At 36.8% G+C, this 20156-nt stretch overlaps 4 protein-coding genes and 1 long non-coding RNA gene across 5 annotated transcripts; all 5 read left to right on the forward strand.

Annotated features, from left to right (window-relative positions):
* The first annotated feature begins 727 nt into the window (after positions 1-727).
* si:ch1073-303k11.2 (LRRN4 C-terminal-like protein) lies at positions 728-3691 on the forward strand. The gene is made up of 2 exons (XM_055033989.1): positions 728-969; positions 2104-3691. Exon 2 carries the CDS (start codon positions 2108-2110, stop codon positions 2888-2890), a length of 783 nt encoding a protein of 260 aa, XP_054889964.1. The 5' UTR covers positions 728-969; positions 2104-2107; the 3' UTR covers positions 2891-3691.
* Positions 3692-3869: 178 nt separating this feature from the next.
* On the forward strand, positions 3870-6378 carry LOC129362464 (thiosulfate:glutathione sulfurtransferase-like). Its single transcript, XM_055033990.1, has 4 exons — positions 3870-3929; positions 5159-5275; positions 5507-5669; positions 6096-6378. The coding sequence occupies exons 1-4, from the start codon at positions 3917-3919 to the stop codon at positions 6157-6159; spliced, it is 357 nt and encodes a 118-aa protein (XP_054889965.1). The 5' UTR covers positions 3870-3916; the 3' UTR covers positions 6160-6378.
* Positions 6379-7343: 965 nt separating this feature from the next.
* On the forward strand, positions 7344-9462 carry LOC129362465 (thiosulfate:glutathione sulfurtransferase-like). The gene is made up of 4 exons (XM_055033991.1): positions 7344-7365; positions 8218-8334; positions 8562-8724; positions 9408-9462. The coding sequence occupies exons 1-4, from the start codon at positions 7353-7355 to the stop codon at positions 9460-9462; spliced, it is 348 nt and encodes a 115-aa protein (XP_054889966.1). The 5' UTR covers positions 7344-7352.
* Positions 9463-11031: 1569 nt separating this feature from the next.
* zgc:195212 (DUF4554 domain-containing protein) lies at positions 11032-18813 on the forward strand. The gene is made up of 12 exons (XM_055034438.1): positions 11032-11108; positions 11256-11379; positions 12371-12424; positions 12500-12612; positions 12743-12826; positions 12910-12965; positions 13324-13395; positions 13531-13738; positions 16011-16134; positions 18284-18454; positions 18542-18663; positions 18793-18813. Exons 1-12 carry the CDS (start codon positions 11088-11090, stop codon positions 18811-18813), a joined length of 1170 nt encoding a protein of 389 aa, XP_054890413.1. The 5' UTR covers positions 11032-11087.
* A 628-nt stretch (positions 18814-19441) lies between these two features.
* Positions 19442-20081, forward strand: LOC129362467 (uncharacterized). The gene is made up of 3 exons (XR_008606233.1): positions 19442-19549; positions 19631-19729; positions 19811-20081. It is a non-coding gene; the product is annotated as an uncharacterized LOC129362467 (long non-coding RNA).
* The last annotated feature ends 75 nt before the right edge of the window (positions 20082-20156 follow it).

Consider the following 20156-nt stretch of genomic DNA (forward strand, 5'->3'; position numbering starts at 1 on the left):
TTGCAATTTTACTGTGCTCTTCTGCAAAGCCTCTGCATAGGTTTTTATACAAGTGAAGTAATTAATAAACTGGTTTCAGGGATCATTCTCCAGATAACAACCTCCTAAATCTGTTCCTCTGTTCATTATAAACCAGACATACCAGACATGTTTCAGTGCTTTCAGTTAAGGTTGGTTAAGGTTGTGTAAATCTCCTAAAACCGGAGGGAATACTCTTCCCTGGTACTTTTCTTTTTCTTGGTACCATAGTGCCACTTGGGAAGAAGAATAAACAATTTATATAAAAAAAACAGCTTAGCAATTTTTACTCCATAAAAGGATTAGAAAAGAGAAGGTTTCCATCATTTCATTCCTTTGTCACAATGGGGTCGCATGAGACGAGGGAGTCTGTAACAAACACGCATGGACGCATTCCTCACCCCCCACTCTCAGAGGCACTCATAAACACACACTGTAACGACCTTATGTCCCGCTCTGCTCCACGACATCACCTGCAGAGTATGCAGGAACTTTATCTTTAAAGTATGTGATCAAAAGCAGACATGTTCACCTCCGGTAGAAAACAAACACACTCAACTAGCACCAGCATGCCTCCTGCTGCTGCCCAGCCAATTAACATGCAGAGCTGCATTCATCTTTGTGGTGACTGGCCCCCGCCTCACATCCCTCTCCAGACAGCTTAAAAAACTCTCTTCAAAGAAAGAAAGACAGGAACACAAATGCCTTGTTGGAGGACTTCTTGAGAAAGAGAATTCACTGTGAAAAAAAACAGAGTATGACGATAAAAAGACGGGAGGGAGAGGCAGCCACTCAGGGGAGAAAGAGAGGGGGTGTTGAAGAGGAGGAGGAGGAGAGAGTCTGAGAAACAGCTTAAAACAGTGAGAACTGCAGACATTCGTGAGCACATGGAAAGAACCAGAGCAGCGGGAACAAAGAACTTTAAGAAAACAAACTAAGCATCATTGAAAGGTAGAGTACTTTTACAACTTTTCATTCATTTTATTATAAATATCTTCTCTTAACCAGCTGCAAAGCAGTTGCATATTTTGTTTTGTTTTTTCTAAAGGTTCAGCCATAAGTAATTGCTTTTAAGGACACACAAAGAACTATCATGCCTGCTAAAGCTCATTTTGATTTAACCAAGTCATAAAATACTGTTACTTGTTTGCTCTTGAAGTTTCGGGCTCCCACAGACCTCATCTGGCTTTCTGCCAGGAGCAAATGGAAGGGCTGATCTGTGTCACCCCAATAGTTTCCAGCAGTCAGATTTATTTATCTTACGGTGTTTACAGGATGGAGACCAGAACATTGCAGATGTCTGGGTGTATTTAAAGGCATCTCTTAGCAGAAAGTGGACTTGAAAATTCCCCCATCCCCTATTAATCCCCTACTGTTTTTTTTGTTTTTTGTTTGTTGTTTTCAATTTTGAGATCAAACTGTGGTCAAGGAAGAACAAAAAAGAAAAAAAAAGGTCAAGATGTGTCTAATCAGATTAAATGTTATCTAGAAGCAAAGGTTTAGAGGCCTAACAAACCATCACCCAGTGAGGAACTTGAAAGTTCTCTCATAACCTAATTAGTCTTCTAGTAATTCACCACAGTGTCGGAAACAAACAGAAACCAAAACATTAAAATGCCAGCTCCATTCTGTAGCATTTGGAAGGGAAAATGCAAAAGCTAAAATTTTTAAATGGCAAAGATCAAAGTTTGAAAGCGATGACCTGTTGGTGAACATAACCTGTGATTTATGCTCACCAACGTCAGGTTGCTTCCTTCATGCCCAACGTTCCACCTGCTTCACAATCCTGGGACAAAATAGTGTCTCTAATGGAAAGAAGAGAAATATCTCCTTCCTTCTTGTTTTTCAGAGCTCAAAAACATTTACTGCATAGGAAAAGTGCTCAATAGTCTTAGGTCTTTCAGCTGTCAGAATTTGCTTTGCTGTGACTTGACAATCTTAAAATTACGGTACTATTCTTTATACCTTGATTTTTACAAAGTAGTTGCATTATCTGTTAAAACTGGTACTGATATGACATGGATAACTTTATGTTATCCTTGGTCACAATAATGTGAGTGGTCTATTTTTGCATTCTTTTTCCAGAGACATGGGATCACTTTGTGGGAACCTGGCTGTACTTCTCCTCTTCCTCTCACCTCTAATGCACTCCCACCTCTCTGCTCATGCTTCTACATCTTCCCCACCCGTCACTCGAAAGAAGATCAGAATTATGAAAGACTTCACCTTGGTTAACGTCAGCACTGATTATGATGACTACAGTATTGTTCCTGAAGTGGTGCCCTCAGTTAAAATTCCCCGTTTGTACAATGAAGTCGGGACTACAGAGTGTAACTATGATTCCTGCCTGGAAAATCAGGAGTCCTGTGAAAAGATCCAAGCCAGAGAAGGGTGTCTCTGCCCTGGGAGGAGTGATGAGGACAGGCGTCCTCATGCTCCACGTATAAAAGCCCTGCAGCCAATCTCCACAGGGGAAAACGCAGGGAAGATAGAGGTGTGGTGGTGCGCTCCTGAGTCAGTTGTTTCCTCCTACAAGGTGATTGTAGAGGGAAGTGGCAACGATTTGGAGTTTGGAAATGGTGCCCGACGAGGCACGCTGGGATATTTGGAGGTGGGGACAAAGGTTTGTGTGGAAGCAATAAACAAAGCAGGACACAGCAGTAACTCGGACTTCTCCTGTAAGCGGTACGAACGCTCTGAATCTTTGGAGCTCAAACTGCTGGCTGGGGTCATAGGAGGAGGAATTGTCTTAATTCTGCTTCTTATTATAGTAGTTGTGGTCCTCTGTAGGAGAAAAATATGTCAGAAAGCACAGCGGGACTCAGTCAGTGGACTGGGAAATCCCACTTACAAATCAGAAAGAGTATCATGATCCAGACAAAAGAAATGAGGACAGTTGAATCCAGTCAAGTTAATTAATAACAAAAGATTAATAGTTTTTAATGGTGTGTCTTATAACGAACACATGGTTTGAACTCCTGCTTCAAAGAATCTGCACACAATCATGCAAAAATCAGTGAAATATGACTAACATTTGTTGTTTTGTTGTTAGTTTTACAGGTTTGTTTGCAGGCGAATTAACCTTAGTCGATTAATTTTACAATATTTTGTTGTTATTTTATTGTTAAGCTTACATATTAATTGTGTTTTTTCTAGAGAGCTGACTGAAATTGTTTTAATAAAATTATTTTTATAAAAGTCGGCGTATGAGTGATTTGATTTCTGTGAAAATGGCATTGCAGTGTTCATTTATTTGTTTGTGTACATAATCATTTAACATAACTTAAAAGATTGAGCTCTGCATAAACTGGGGTATTTTGCTTCACATCCTGATGCACACTCACATGCACCATTATAGTTCTCTAAAAATGGGTTTTGACTGGATTTTAAAAAATGCGTATATAAAATGCAGGACATTTTAAATTAAAAAGTGTTTCAGTAATTCATTTTAACCCCTTAAAGATGGGATATTAAACTTTTATCTTTTCTTTTCATGGTTTTTACATATTTGTTAAAACTGTCATTATGTGCTGACATGAGATAAAGCTCTGGATTTTTAGATTAAGTTCAGGGTCCCTCCAGAAACTCCTCTCTTTTCACACTTTAAACGGTTTGTTTTACTCTATTTTTATTGTCAGGTAATACCATCAGACTTGTTGCGGCTTTTAATTCCCTTCACAATGAATAAACAGTTGTTTTCCTTTATGATCTAATTTATTTTCAAGCCTTTCCAATGAATCCAGAACAGAACTATAATAGAACTATAATATTTTGAAAGTCTTCTCAAGGTGTGCCAGAGCATAGAAAGTACCACCCACTTTCTGTATAGGAGCCAATAATGTGTCAGTAAACAAAATGAGGAAGAAGCTCATTTTCACAGCGTCGCTCTTTGACCAGGATGGGAAACACAAGTAAGAAAATTTCATGTACTGTAACAGATATTATATCCAATTTAACACTGACCTAAAACAACGTGTAGACTTCAATGCAGTTTCAGATTGTTAGAATATTTCCTCATAATATCAAAACCTTTAAATGTTCATAAAATGCTGCTCTCATCCTTCATGGAGTGACTCAGCACTTTAGATAAGGTAGAACACAGCGCCGACCGGATCCAGTGGGAGCGAGTAAAGCCAGTGTTATAGATCAACTGGTGGCTAAATTAGCTGGTGAAACCTGTGCACACCGCGGGTGTTTCTAAATTGTAGGTGGCTGTGTTGACGCCTGTTGAAAAATGCTACTATGTGACAAAACCGTTTTCACAACTTTACTATAAATCCCATTTGACGCAAATATGTTTAAAGTTGCTTGTGAAAAGTATGGTTCAAAACAAGTTTCAACAGAGCAGCGTTCAGTGCGCTTCGAAAACACCGCATTGGTGGATAATGAGTTACACGATGGCGTTTAAAATAGAGGAATATCAAGTAATGTCGATAACTTATCGACGATAAGTTATACTGCAATAAAATCTCATCTAAATGAAATAAAGTTAACTGCCAATGTTGTAGTTGGTGGTAAATCCAAATTGACAAGCCAAAGTTATAATAATAAAAGTTTCTACATTATACTGTCAGACACCACCAAAAGATTATGAGCCATAGCTACAGTATTTGTCTGTGTGTTTTCTACTGGGAAATACACTTAAAAAACAAAACAAGCCGCATTCATATTAACTAGTGACAGTCAAACGGGGTCCTCAACGCAGATGTTTGTAAAACATTAGGTGGCTGTGTCGTTTCCTGATCAAAACGTGATCAGGAAACTTAAATAAAAAATAGAAAATGTCTTTCTCTTTGGTCTCTTCAGAACAATAATCTTTATTTGCATGTGACGGAATATTCAAAAATATATTGAAATATCACCTAAATATACCACACAAAAGAATATTCTTTTTTTTTTTAGAAAATAAAATAAACGGGTCCAAAATGATGCTATGTTCAATACTATTGGGGAGCCTTTTTGTACAGCCGAGAGCAACTGAATGGCTCATATCAGATTTTGTTATCCATTGATCAACAGTAGGTGCTTCCGCAGAGAGTAGTTTTGTGTCCAACACTTAAACTAGTTTTTTTTAAGTGGTTGATGTCGTTTTCTCAAAGTTTTGAAATGTTTTGGGTTTTTCTCCATCAATTTTTTTTAGTAAAATACGACGAACTGAAAGCTCTTATAGAAAGCAACAAGGAACTGGTTCTGATCGATGTCCGCTCCGATGGTGAGGTGGCTGGAGGAATTATCCCTGGTGCCATTCACATTCCCAGTAAGAACTAATTTATAACAATTTACTCTCCATGGACTGTAGAAAAAGGATAATGATGTATACTAAAAGCAGAAGTATTACAAGGTGTGCTGTTTTACATGCAATGTGCCATGTTGAGTGAGGATAGATATTCTATTTTTCAGGTTCTGTATATTTTGCATCTGTTGCTCGTCTTCATACTGCAGAACCTGGCTAATAGGCTGTTGTCTGATCTGCCTTTTATCTCAACAGTTCACACACTAGACACTGCTCTTAGCATGAACCCAGAAGACTTTAAAGCCAAGTATGGCATAGTGAAGCCACCACTGAATGTTCCTCAAATGGTGTTTTACTGCCAGTCAGGCGGGCGATCAATGATGGCAACAGGAAAGGCGGTCAACAAAGGATATACTAAGTAAATGAACTACTTTTGTTGTGTTTTTGTTTATCAGAATGTCTGTCACTTCTATTTGTGGTCAAAGGAAAGGGGTTTGTCCTGTAACCAGTGGGTTGCCAGCTCAAATTCCCACTTCCGCCAGTCATCATGTCCCTTCACTTAGCTTCCCTGGTGGTGGTGGACAGACGGTCAGGTGGCACAGATTGAATGGCAGCCTTGTTTCTGTCAGTCTGCCACAGGCCAGCAGTGGCTACAATGTAGCTCACCACCATCAGTGGGTGAATGACTGATTGTTGTGTAAAGCACTTTAGTGTTATTTCACTGTCCTTACTGTTTTAAAATACTTTTTGACTTTCACCATACAGACTGTGATCAAATAAATATTGCATTGTTTTTATGTAATTATGGCAACTCCTGATTCTGTGCTTTCTTTGTCCTATTCAGTGCACGTAATTATGCTGGAGCCTACAGTGAATGGTCAAGAAAAGAAAGGAAATTATCTTTTTAAGGAGAAGCCTCATATTGTGCATTATATTCATACAAGTTTTGCAAATATTTTGATGTTGTTGACTCAGAAACTGTAGTCTGAAGTTAAAGCGCACAATAAATTAACATGAAATAAAATGTTTTTTATTCTTAAAACTGTTTTTGTGAGATTACTGGAGTGGTTTAATAAAAAAAAACTGTTCCAATTCTGCCTGGTGTATAAATAAAGTCATAAATGCATGTAAATAAATGTACAGTCTAAAAAGCTTGATTTTTTTTCTTTTTCTTTATATTAATGTCTGAAACTATGCAGCAGGTCACATTACTCTCTGTTGGTGGTTAAAGACAAGGAGTTTCAGGAAATACAACTGCTTGATATTTTAGGGATTGGGTCCCCTGTGGTCTGAAGAGAGAATAAGTTGTAGGGCATCATCAACCGTGTAAAAAATTTTAGATGTACAATTACTAAAGATTTCAATAATGTATTTTTTTTTTTCATTTGTCTAAGAGAAAGATAGATTAATTTGATGGATGTACCTTCAGATTTGTTACTTTCACAAACATGCATATCAATTGTGATACTTTTTAGATTATTGAACTTTGGCACTTCTGGCTTTCCATATGTTCTGCTTTCAAAATTGTAGTTTGGACTTCTATTTATGTGATATGTTTAGTTTGTCGAATTTTCCTTTCCATTTATGCATAAAATCAGAGAACACAAAGATGAGAAGTCCAGTTGTAGTCTGTAGCAGACTGCACTTATGCTATAAGGTATAATCCTCATCTGTTCAATTTGCACAATTTATCAGCCTTATGCTGCACACCGTAATACACCTTCACATACCCACTATTGCAAGTTTTATGTTTATTTAGAAAGGGGTGTTAACTGGACAAAAACCTCTGATAACAGTTTAACAACATATATGTATAACATACAAGTAGATTACATGTTTAATCTGTTAGGCAAGTAGATTACATGTTTAATCTGTTAGGCAAGTAGATTACATGTTTAATCTGTTAGGCATATAACCTAAAATATATGTTAGGTTATGCATATACAGCTTACAGCTTAATTTATTGGCTTGCTTCCACAACCTTTTGCTAAGTCCCACCCACTTTTTGTATACGAACCAATAACGTCTCAGTAAGCAAAATGAGAAAGAAGGTATCACCTTATAGAAAGGCTTAACAGCTCATCTTCACACCTTCACCAAGATGGCAAACTCAAGTAAGTATATTTCATTTACTGTAACAGATAACATGCATATTCATCTTACTTTTTAATGTAAAAACATACAATAATACTGAAAATTTGTTATGGATATACCTCCATAAAAGAAGTTGTCAGTTTTAAAAGCTGGTTGTCAAAACTTTTAGTACTTGTCCTAATTGATGTAAATGTTACATAAAGGAAATGCCCATATAATACTTCTCTCATCTTTTTTGGATGACTCAGCATTTTAGATAACGTACAATATAAAGCCTCCTGGATCCATTGGGAGTTGCATTACGGTTTTTTGCCAGAGCATCACAAACCAGTTAAAATATTTGTAACGCCCTAACATGTTGCATTATCTATGAGGGCATCTAGACCTCATAGATAATGATACCAAATCCCAGAAACAAGTTGTGCGATAAGCAGAATGCACCATGCATGCTGGCTTTATTCATTTTTATTTTCTTACAGATTTCTAGATTGAGGCTTTTTGTCATCGTCACATTAATCATTCATAGCTTTCAGCAGCTCAGGTAACATGAGCTCTGCATTTTTATTTTAATGTATATTTAAATAATCCCTAGCATGTCTGTGAACATTACCTCCCACTGATGAGCGGTTGATACCTGACGCCTTCATTTGAGGTCAGCCATAAGGTAGCCTTTATGTACAGCCGAAAGCAACTAAATGGGCCGGAGCTCGGATCAGATGGCATGTTCTGTAACTCATCGCACAAACAGATGGTGCTTGCACAGAAAATACAGTTTTGTGTTTTACCTAATTAATCACTTGATCTTGTGCTTTAAAAAATGGTAGATGCAGTTTTCTCAAAGCCTTGAAATATTTTGGATGTTTTTTTTCTAGTCAAATACGACGAACTGAAAGCTCTTATAGAAAGCAACAAGGAACTGGTTCTGATCGATGTCCGCTCCGATGGTGAGGTGGCTGGAGGAATTATCCCTGGTGCCATTCACATTCCCAGTAAGAACTAATTTATAACAATTTATTCTCCATGGACTGTAAAAAAAGGATAATGATGTATACTAAAAGCAGAAGTATTACAAGGTGTGCTGTTTTACATGCAATGTGCCGTGGTGAGTGAGGATATTCTATTTTTCAGGTTCTGTATATTTTGCATCTGTTGCTCGTCTTCATACTGCAGAACCTGGCTAATAGGCTGTTGTCTGATCTGCCTTTTATCTCAACAGTTCACACACTAGACACTGCTCTTAGCATGAACCCAGAAGACTTTAAAGCCAAGTATGGCATAGTGAAGCCACCACTGAATGTTCCTCAAATGGTGTTTTACTGCCAGTCAGGCAGGAGAGGGGAGATGGCAGCAGGAAATGCACGGCAAAGAGGATATACTAAGTGAATGGGTTATTTTTGTTGTCTTTTCTGTTTCTCAGAATGTTTCTTGACTCTATTTAGTTAAGGGTATTTTGATTTTGTTATTTAACAGTAAACACCTGTTAATTAAAAATAAGGAACTTGGTTGTATCAAACAATATTAGAATATGTTGCCATTAAATAATGCTAACTTTTCATAGTAAATGTACCTATCCCATCATATATGGAATAAAAACAGCATTTTGATCACTTTTTTGCATAAAATCGAATAATAGTAGATCATATTCAACATTGCTGTTAGTTTCTTTATAGAAGGAAGTAGAAATTCAGAAATAGTTTTGTATTAGGGGTGACAATAGTTTATAATGGAAGGGTTTGCACTGTTGCCAGTGGGTTGCCAGGTCGAATCCTTTTCCCTCTGTCGCAGTCACTGTGTCCTGAAAGATGAGTTGGCTGCAGTGCAGATTACCACCTTCATTGTATGAATGGGTAGATAACTGATTGTTGTCTAAAGTGCTTTGGAGTCCTCAGACTTGATCAAGCTCCAGACAAAGGCAGGCATTTTACCATATTCCCCAGTTTAAGGTTCTTACTATAAAATATTTTTTGACTAATAGTAAGAGATGTGATTAAAATCATGTGTTTGTTTTTTATAATTATGGCAATTCCTAATTATGTGCTTTTTTTGCTTTTTTTTTTGTCAGTACACGTAATTATGCTGGAGCCTACAGCGAATGGTCAAGAAGACAAAGGAAGTGATTTATTTTAAGAAGGAGCCTCACACTGTGCGCTATGTTTATGTAAACTGCACAACGAAAAAGGATAGGTTGATGTTGTTAAGTATCATACAATGAATCACTAAAACTTTAAGGCTTGAATTCATAGTAGATAAGAAATTATAATAAAATCAATTATGTTTACTCTTTAAAGTGTCTGTGTGAGACTTTTGCAGTGGTTTAATTAAAGTTTTATTTTTGCATGATGTCCCAATAGGCTGACTAGAGTATTAAATACCATATTAAGCTTTTTGTTTTATTTTTTGCTATATTCAAGGCTCTATGTTTGGTCCTCTTGTGTTTACCCGCCACACCTTTTACCTCTTGGTAACACCATCTGCCAACAAGGCCTCAATTACCACAGCTTTGCTGAAATTTCCAAATGTGTCAGCTCTGCAAGGCACTCCACCCTCACCCACTGTCTCACTAAAATAAAAACCTGGGTGGAGCAAAACTTTCTTAAACCATGCTATGACTATGAACTATGGCATTATCCTTGTTCAGACACTTCCACCTTCTCTTCATCACCACAATCTTGAAGTTTATTTTGACTCCACCCTCTCCTTTGAGACCCATATCAACGAAATAACGAGAACTGCATTTTTCCACTGAAAAACAATGCAAGACTCTGTCCAGCCATCTCTTTTTTACGTCCCATTGAATCCCATCTAGTAAAGACTTTCAAAAACATCTTCTTCAACTCAAACTCCTGTCCCTCCTCTGCACCCTGGGCTTCAAACCTGGGGCTGACAGAACACTTTCCGTTGCCACCTCATCCTTTGAATCGCACCCCCACAACCGATCCAGGACTGTTCTGACCTCCTCACTTTGAAATCCCTTCTCAAATCCCACCTTTATAAAATTAATTTGAATATTTCTCTGATTGCTTGTTGATGCTATTTTTGTTGTTTTTAATCTTTCTAACTGTACAGCATCTTTGAGTGTTTTGAAAAGTCCTTTGTGAATAAAATCTATTATTGTTACTATTATTATGTCTGGAACTATGAAGTGGGCAAAGAGGGTCATATTAGTCATAAACATATTGCCCATAAATACTGACTTTGAGGAATTAGAGCAGCTTCATGTTTTGTGATGTTACAACCACAAACTTTGATGTATTTTCTTGAGGTTTTGTGTGATAGATCAACACAAGCATCACATAATTATGAAGCATAAAGGAAGGTGTATGGCTACCCAAATCTCTCCAGAAATTCTCAGCTGGATTTAGGCCTGGTCTTTGACCTCACCATTCAAATGTATTCATATGGTCTACTTCAATGTTGGACAACTCCACTGAACCAGTTCCCTGCATGTTAGACTAGTTCCTGCTTCTACAGGCTGAATTACATCCACAGCCAGGCTGACTGACTGCTTTGCCTGGTACCGGGACAGGATAGTCTTAACCGGGCCCCCTGACCCCAGAATTCTTTAAAACTAAGAAAAATGTCCCATAGATATGATTAAGCTTCTCCCTCTGTCTTCTCTTCCATCTTCCGCCCTCAGCTTCGCTTTCCTTGATTTCTGCTCATTGAAGACAGGTGATGCTTCGCGCCTGCGCAGTTCTTGAGAGCTGAGCCAATTGCTTAAAATTGAACTTCTGAATTTAAAATGTTAAGAGAAATACGGCAGGTAAGTACTTGAATAAATTCATTATAGCTTAAACTGGGTATGCGCTAATTGGATTTTTTTTCTAAAAGTTTTTTTAACACGAATAAATGGTTTATTATCGACGCTAATGCTAATGTTAGCATGACGTTAGCTTGTCAATCTGTCCAGGTGTTGAGGCTAATCCAGTTGATGGGAAAACAGAGGAAACAGTCCAGTTTAAAGAATACTGGAGCCCTTTTAGTGCTTCTATGGACCGAAAAAGGCTCGTCCCATCACAGGTTAAACTGCACTGGTAAGATAGCTGCATTTTCTGATCATTTTGATACATGGTGCTAATTTGTCTGGTTTAAATATCCATCAAAACTTTGGAATAGAAGCTAATTATTTTAACTATTACTTTAAGTTTCTCTAAGTTAAGAACAACAAGGGTATAACCCTGGCATTTTATAATCGATTATATAAAGTATGGGGTAAAAATGGTCTGAATATTGAATTATTTTATTTATTTTTCAGCATTTTGATACTTTTGATTAGTTTCCTAGATAGGGAGGTTAAGGTTTCCATACTTTAATTAATCTTTTTTTGTCAAATTGATGAAAACAAAAAAAATCTTAATTATTAAAGAAAGAAATAACTTTTTACACATTTACATCCATTATTCATAAATTCCCACAATTGCAGAACTGTTGTTCCAACTGGGTTCTATAAAATACTTTCATTTATTTACATTTCAATACAAATTTCCCCCTAAATATTTTTTCCCCTAACTCTATACTTTAGTTTGTAAAATAATTAATAAGATAATTTAATAATGATACAGACATGAAGAAAAGTGATTGGAAAAAACAGTCTGAAAGTTTTTCAGACTGTGTGTCATCTTTGAAACTATATGTTCTAGGTACCCCCTATTTCTTAAAATAAATGTATCATCGACAAGGTACAAATTAATACAGACTAATTAAGTGTTAATTTAGATTTTAAAGTAAAGCTGATTTAAGTTTCTAAATAATATTGTCTTTATGTCATGAGCCGACCTCATTGTGTTTCTGTAATAATCCAATAAAGAATAACCAGGATCACTTAATCACTTTAATCACATTTACTCAAAGATCCAGGAAATCTTTGAGATTGGAGTCTGGAGCAGTAACAGACAATGTGGAGAAACTTGTATTTGGTCTTATTTTATTTTATTTTAATTTTTTTATACAGTTCCTCCATTTTCAACATTAACTGTGTTACACAGTTAGACAAAAACTCATTCTAATTGTCATTTTATTCTCCAGTTGCAACTGCTGGTTCCTGGTGTTTTGGAATTGAAATGCACACCCTTCAAGCTGGTATGTAAACACAACAAGAAACACACTGAGTCACAGATTATATTTACTATATCTGTTTTGCATTGATGTGAACAGCTCTGAAAAAGGTCCTGCTTCCCGATGTGTGGCCTTGTCCTGAGCCTGATCCCGAGGAGCTGAGCGCCTTCACAGATCTGTTCGGCTCACTGAAGTTCCTGCTGAATTTTCAGGTAATTCCATTCATTAAAGTACCAATTTACTTAAAAATATTAACTTCTGAAGTAAGTTTGTTGTCATCAGGACATGTATTTATTTTTCTTGTTTATTTAATTCTTTAAAAATGTGATGTTGTTCTTCCAGATGAAAAATCCAGGATATTACTCGTCTAAATGGCAGGCTCACGTTAAAGCGTTTCTTCAGACGTTCGGTTTGACCAATGCTGGTGTATGAAACTCCTCCCTCACTTTTAAATAATATCATGGTGAAGGGAAAAAATATAAATATATATATTTTTTGTATTTATCCAGATAAGAATCCAACTAAAATTTAAAATCTATGGACAGAAATCACAACATGACTTTAGGTAAGACAACATCACAGACTGTAGTAGATCTCTGTTTCAGAGCCTGAGTCTTTATGAAAATACATATTCAGCTCAGTTCAGATAGTTTTATTTATACTGCACCAAATTACAACAAATATGCTAAGGCACAAGATGAACAAATCCAAATAATATTCAGAAACACAAATTAATGTAATCCAAATAAAATGTAATTACGCTTCACGTTTATTGCAATTATAATAAAAAGCACAAAAAAATACATTTCTAATTGTATCTTTTTTTATTCATTCATTTTGTATTAAATAATTATCTTGATGTATGATCTTAAAGTTGTTAAGATATATAATGTTTAACTCCTGATTTTGTTATGTCCCAACAGCGCTTTCCTCACAAGTAAAGTTGCTCTTTCAGTCCGACCACCTCTGATCTTGGATGTCACTTGTTCTGCACAGTCAGTAATACTAGTTTATTTCAGTTTAATTACACTTTTTTTGAATTTCTGTTAAAATGTTTGAAAGTCCTGCTGCTCATGCAGGCACAGTGAGGTCACAGTTGCGTACAAACAGGGATTTTCTCTCCTTTTAAGACCATGGTGGGATCAGAGAGGATCGTGGTGTCAGAAAGGACATCCTGTTGTCGGAGAACGGTTTCCTCTCGCCATCCCACCCAAAGCCATGGACCAAGGCCTGTTCGGAGAGCTCAGTGTCCAGATCGTTACGCTGCTGAGCCCCTGTGTGCTGCAGTACCCCAATTTGCCTACGGAGCTATCTCGCATGCAAATATCCTTTTGTCTGGTTTAATCGTATTCTGTTTTGATTTCTTTGTAAAGATGAGTATCTGAACCGGTGCATCAAGAAACCTCTTTGTATTCAGTCACACGACAACGGCTTCAACTGTTCTGGTGCAGGATCACGAGTCGGGGAAATCGTTGCCATCCAGCTTCCCTATTAATCAGCTGTGCTTATAGTTACATCATCTTATCCAAATATGACGGTGAACCATAAAGATGAGTTATTTTAGACGACGTGTTCTACCAAATATGGACACAAGGGATCACAAGATTGTGTTAGACCTCTGCTTGTCCCTGTGTGCTAAAGCTGTCCAGTCACAGCTTTAATGGGTTTTCAGTGTCATGAAGTCAGTTGGACAGGAAGTAGTCACATCTGTAGCTCGACTTTTCCATATGGTATACACAAAACAACAAGCAACCTAAATTAGATGTGCGTTTGTCACCACTTTCGAATGTCCTAATGATGTATAGAACAAATACTTCTTACTGGGAATTTAGTCTATTTAATGGCAACCAGTAACAGGAATTGCTGTCTCTTCAGCGATTCCCTTCAGGGAATTTACCTGATGGTGGCAGGCTCCTGTAGCAGTCTGTGTTACAGCAGATTTGTTGAAACATTTGACTAAACACAGTAGGTTTTTCTGTGATTGTCTCATCAAAATGAGGCTCAGCATTGTTCATATTTGTTTTTTATTTAATGTAATCAATAATCATCAATATTATGTTGAATACTGTGAGAAATGGTCTGCATTGACTACAGTTTTAATAAAAACTAAAAATGGTTCACCTTAAATAGCAGCAAAAATACATCTGGCTTCTGATGTTTAGCTGTCAACCTCAGAGCAAAGTTAATCTCAACAACCCCTGAATTGTGTCACTGAAGAATGAGAGAATGTACTTTATCTCACCTTGGAGGTAAAACGTCTGCCAAAATCACTTGGCTTGCAGATTTATTCATAAGTACATAAGTCTTCTTCATCTGCAGGGTCACCACAATCACTCATTGCAGATCCTTCTTTAATGGCAGGAAGTGAGCAAAAAATGCCACACAGCTGATAGGAGCTGAAGTAACATAATGACCAGCTGGATGTTTGTAGAAAATCACATTGCTGTGGATCAGTAACTGAAAATTTAGTTATGAGATTTGGCCTTTCGTCTGAGTTTTTTCTCAGTATTTAGGGGCTTGAATTGTGATAAGATGCTTTGTTTCCTGCTCTATAAATTAGTTTATAGGTTAGGGCACAATTAAAAATGAACTGTGTGCTACATGGTTCAGAGGAAGAGCAGATGTCCCTGGTTTGATTCTCGGCCCAAAGCCATTTACTGCATGCCTTCCTCTTCTCCCCCTTCCCTTATTCCAATCAGCTACCAGTGAATAAAGGCCACTAGTGCAAAAGCATATTTATATTTAAAAAGAAACAAAATTGCTTTCTTTACCAGACTCTAACTTCACATGTCACACAACAGATTCCACTCTCAATATTTAGTAGTTGTTCAATGTTGCCTCAGTTTCTTTAAGGCTTGCAGCCACAGCAGGATTTTCATCATATGGAGGCTGGAACTTGATTCTTTTATCAGTAGTTCTGTTGTAGATTTTTGTTATTGAGTTAACTATAAAGATTCCAACAACTTTTAAAGTCAGCTGAGGCCTGAAGAGTTAAATTATTTATTTAAGACATTGTTGGAATTGACTGTATGTCCCAAATTGACAGTAATTGCCTTTATAAGGTAATTGCTAATACATTTTTACCCTGACATTGTGTGGAAAGATCTGGCTACAAATTCAACATTTGTAGATGTGGAAAGTTTTCTTTCAGCGTCTTAAATAATGTCATCAGAGTTGAAGTGACCAGGAGAAGAGCAACATCTGCTTCGTTATAAAGTGTTTGGCTTTCTAAGGAATAGAAATAAACAAAAATGTATTATTTCATCTCAACCACAAGGTTTCACTAAAAGTTGCCTCAGGTCGTCGTTTTGCTGGTATTGAAACTAATTGTATCTGAAAGTCTTCTCCACCTTACTGTCTGTTTACCTTGTAAAAAGCTTGAAACACATGTTGGCAAATGTATTACTAATGTTTCTTGTAGCCCTTCCAGTTCTTCGATATTCATTCTGCCTACAGCGATAAAGGAACAGTCTGCGCTTCGTTGTGCAGGCCTATGTTTAGACACGCAACGTATGTATGGTGTGTGGTAGACTGGGTGTTTTCCTTTGTTTCCGAAGGGGATTTAGACGTCTGATTTGAATGAATCATCCTTGACTCGCCATGTTTTCAGGTTCTGGTTTTCAGCCCCAGCAACATCCCCGTTTCAGCTCCGTCTGGTTTCTTCCAAACCCTTCCTGTTGCTTTGGACTACCAGCATCTGGGACTGGACAGAATGCACTGCTGCTCCTTCAAAGGTAAACAACCACCACTGCTGGGAGAACAGCATGTACTCACTGCCCAGATGCATTGTGGGTCTTTACCTTGAAGGGCTAGTTTTCCAATAAAAAATCTGGAAATTGAGTTTTGGAAGGTTGAACACTGAATCCCATCTAGTAAAGACTTTCAAAAACAAAGCACAGATTTGTTTTTGTCTTCAGGGACTTGCAAATAAAAACACATATTTAGCTGTGAGAGAATAAGAAAAAGCTCTAATTGATCCCAGAAGCAGATAATTGAAATCAAATGAGAGAAAACAAACAAAAATCAGCAGCCAAGAGAATAAACAATGTTTTCAAATCCACTCCACTGACTTAAAATGTTTGAAATACTATTAGATAAATGTAAATGCTGTTTATTTTCATTAAATGCTTTTTGGAATGTAAAGGTGCGTGTCAACATCTTTGTAACTGTGATAACTTTTTTGTAGTCTCGTTAAAACTGCTGTTTCCATAAAAGCTGGGATTAATTTCTCTAAACTATTTTACTGCAACTTCAACATCACAATAAAAATACCAAGTTGCTGATGTTTAACAATGTTTTCTGTCTTTGGGAGTCATTCGTTCAGGTTAGCGTGACATAATAAATAATGTTGAAAGCTTTATAAGGCATCTTCTTTGTGTTGGTTTCATTTGCTGCATCCGGTAATAAAAATATATAGTCTCATATTAAACAATAAATGTGGAAACTATGACTCGTTGAAGTCATGCTGTCCCCCATCTGGCTCATTCATTTTGATGTGCAAACTTCCTCTCATCTTACGGTCATATTTATCTAAATTAGGATTTAAAAAAAATTGACACATTTCAGAGGAAATGTTCATTATTATCTAATAAGTAACAGTAAATTTGTGTGGGCTTTTCCTACAGTTGATGCTGACTGTAGGAAAAACCTTTGATGTTTAAACCAGGCTAAATTGTTTTATTTTGTCAATGTTTCATTTTGAAAATTTGCCATAAATTTTGTTCATTTAAATGTAATTTTATTCAGAAATTTGATTCAAAAAAGAAAAATCATGTAGATTTACACACTCAGTAACATATTTTCTATCTTTGTCCATTTTTTATGACAATGACTTACAGGAGATGGAAACACAGAATTCAATGGAAACGTTCTGTAATGAGAAAAACTTTTAGGAACAGACCTTTTCTAGAGTATTAGCTTATAAAAAAAAAACTAGTGACTTTGTGTTAATGATGTAAAGCACTTTGAAATGCCTTGCTAAAAATTGAGCCAAAACTGAGACATTTGTGAAGTGAAGTGCATGCTAGAGTTTGTGGGAGTTTCAGAGATGGATTGTGGCTGAAGTTGCTGCTTAAAGAAATGCCACACAACATTTTTATGACTGGCTGAATCTTTCTGATTCCTCCTGCACATCTAAAATATTTGATCTACATGAAGGTACATTATTTCATTTGAACACCAGGGTCTGAATGTGGTGAAAGACAGAAGTTATATTTGCTGAATCCATTTTAGTGTTTTTAAAATCTGATTCATCTTACTGTATGGTCTTAATGAGACAACTTGATGGCGCTGCTGCACTACTTATGAAGTGGCATCAACTGACTGATCAGTGACGTAAAATAACAAATGAACAGGAGTAAATAAACTCAATGTCTTTAAGTTCATTTTAGCAAATGTTATTGTGTATTTTTGCACAGTTCAGACATAATTTCCTCCGAGCAGAAAAGACGGTTTTAATAACATCACTGTAGACAGTGGGGGAGTTAGAAATTACACAACAGCATATATCTGTACATCATTATAATGAGGTTTGTGAGGTTGTCGCTGTTTCGCTAGTTGTCATTTCCTATCAGTCTCAAACTGCAGCTTATTTACCAAGATGGGCCGATAATCGACTCCTTTCACGCATTGTGACAGCTCTGTCTCCATCAGCTAAGCAGCCTCACATGTAACTCATTTCTAAAGTTGTTATTGTGCAATAAAATAAGCTGATTACTCCTACTTTTATGTTTTTGTTGCTATTCTTTTTTTTCTAAATGATGTAGGACCAAAAGATGCAGCTCTTCTCTCTATAAAATACATACTGAGGCCATAAAACCAGAACAATACTGTTAGTTATTTTTTGTAAACATTCATTTCTATATTGCTTTTTAAATGTTCCAGCGTCCCCTGATGATCCTGCGCACAGTGATGGTGTTGTGTTCACTGTGGAGCAGGGAAACTGGGACGATCCAGTGCAGGAACCCAGTCACCTCCCAGTTCAGCAGAGTCTCCTAGTCCTGCTCTTCCTACAATATAGTGACCCCTTCACCTCTGACCTCGCAGATAAAATGGGTGAGAATTTATTACCACCATCATTGCAGCAGATGTGAACATGAAACCCTGAGATGAAAACATTCACCAGTTTTGTTTTCCCCACAGATTGTGAATTGTTGTTAGAGCGCCATCTAGAGGACATTCTGAGCAACAACAGGCAGGCCGTCACATCAGCTATTCAGGCTGAACTTTTCAACACAACGAAGGCTTTAAAAGAAAGAAAAAAGGCAAGAAAGACATTTTTCTGTATTCAGTTCGCAACTTTATGTAAGACTATTGTGCTTACGGGGGGAAATCATTTGACTAAGTCTTTTCTGGTGTCAACCTCATAAGCTTCGGTGTATTTTATGTCACAGATTACCTCCAAACATACATAAACGGGATGTGGAAGTAAAAAGATCCACAGTTTTTATTTATTTACTTATTTACAAATAAAAGTCAAATAAAGTAGTGTGGCATACAGAAGTATCTTTTGTCATAGGTCCAGTTGCAAAGCTTCTGGGGTTTGTCTTTAGCTTCTTTGCATTTCTACAGACTAAATTTTCTTGCTTTTTCAACTTTAAAAAGAGGCAACACATCTCTGAGTTTTAATCCTCAAGTTGTGCCATGTTTGAGTTCTTTATTAAGGGAAACCTCTGCTCTAGTTTTTCTTTTACATCTCTAACAGTTTTGTTTTCCAGAATTGCCTTATATTTACCCCTATAAAACTCTGAAAAACTCAGTTTTCTTCCTACTCTGAGTTTGAAAGAAAAATATCCCCACAGCATGATGCAGCCACCATCTCCTTTCACTGTGGATGTTATGTGCTCTGTGTGTTGCATGTAGACTAAAAGCTTGTGGATCAGTTTAATCATCTTTTTCTTGGTTAGTCACTTAAAAGCCCAATAAAGTACATTGAAGATTTTGCTTTTAAAGTGACAAAATCTAACATGTATTTTTGTGTTTTCTAATTTAAAAAATCAATATATTCTCAAGTTGTATGAAATAAATATGTGTTGTAAGAAACGGGAGAAGCTGCAGTCGGCTGCTGAGGTGATCGTCAGCTCCACCATCAGCATCGTGAGAAGCAGCAGCAACATGGACTTCAGAAGTGCCTGTTTGAAACACATGAAGGTGCTGTCATTTTCTTACTTTAATACATGACATTACTTTAAAATAAAAGGCTGAAAACATACATATCTATGTGTTTGTCAGGTTCATGACACTCATGAGTTATCAGCCTCCCTCAGAGAGTCCCTGTGGAGGATGTCGTCTTGGAAACGGCTCTCTAAAGTCGGGTGCTACTCTGCTCAGGTGAGTTTTGTTTGATTTCTGCCACAATCGGGTTTAAATCTGCGTTTAGCTTCATTTTGCGTCACAATATTGTTCCAACAGGTCGAAGATCAAGCTGCGAGTAATGAGGCCGTCACAGCTGAAATCTGACCGTTTTTTTATTATTCTGGCCAGAAATTTATTTTTTTATTTTTTTTGCTAAAAAGACATGTTTGTACATTGAATATTTAGTGTTTCTAGTACTCTATTAAAGGTATATATTTTACACTACAGTACACGTGAATGTGCCTTGGTTTACTGCTTTACAGTATGTTGAAATTTAAGATAGAGATCTAACTAATCGCAAGAAAGTTTGGTTTAGACTTTTCTGTGATGGTGGCTGCTTTAATAAATGTATGCAAAACATTATCTGCAGTTGAGATTATTTTAGGTTGAAATAAAGTAGAAA

Source organism: Poeciliopsis prolifica, unplaced genomic scaffold (assembly GCF_027474105.1).
Source record: "Poeciliopsis prolifica strain line A6 unplaced genomic scaffold, Auburn_PproV2 SCAFFOLD009, whole genome shotgun sequence".
In the NCBI taxonomy this organism is placed as follows: Eukaryota; Metazoa; Chordata; class Actinopteri; order Cyprinodontiformes; family Poeciliidae; genus Poeciliopsis; species Poeciliopsis prolifica.

Excerpts from the sequence above, each read along its gene's own strand:
- si:ch1073-303k11.2 (XM_055033989.1), top strand. The coding sequence starts at position 2,108 with ATGGGATCACTTTGTGGGAACCTGGCTGTACTTCTCCTCTTCCTCTCA.
- LOC129362464 (XM_055033990.1), top strand. Across the intron at positions 5,276-5,506 it reads TGGTGCCATTCACATTCCCA|TTCACACACTAGACACTGCT; the intron begins GTAAGAACTAAT and ends TTATCTCAACAG. Across the intron at positions 5,670-6,095 it reads GTCAACAAAGGATATACTAA|TGCACGTAATTATGCTGGAG; the intron begins GTAAATGAACTA and ends TGTCCTATTCAG.
- LOC129362465 (XM_055033991.1), top strand. Across the intron at positions 8,335-8,561 it reads TGGTGCCATTCACATTCCCA|TTCACACACTAGACACTGCT; the intron begins GTAAGAACTAAT and ends TTATCTCAACAG. Across the intron at positions 8,725-9,407 it reads CGGCAAAGAGGATATACTAA|TACACGTAATTATGCTGGAG; the intron begins GTGAATGGGTTA and ends TTTTTTTGTCAG.
- zgc:195212 (XM_055034438.1), top strand. The coding sequence starts at position 11,088 with ATGTTAAGAGAAATACGGCAG. Across the intron at positions 12,425-12,499 it reads AATGCACACCCTTCAAGCTG|CTCTGAAAAAGGTCCTGCTT; the intron begins GTATGTAAACAC and ends TGATGTGAACAG. Across the intron at positions 16,135-18,283 it reads GCACTGCTGCTCCTTCAAAG|CGTCCCCTGATGATCCTGCG; the intron begins GTAAACAACCAC and ends TAAATGTTCCAG.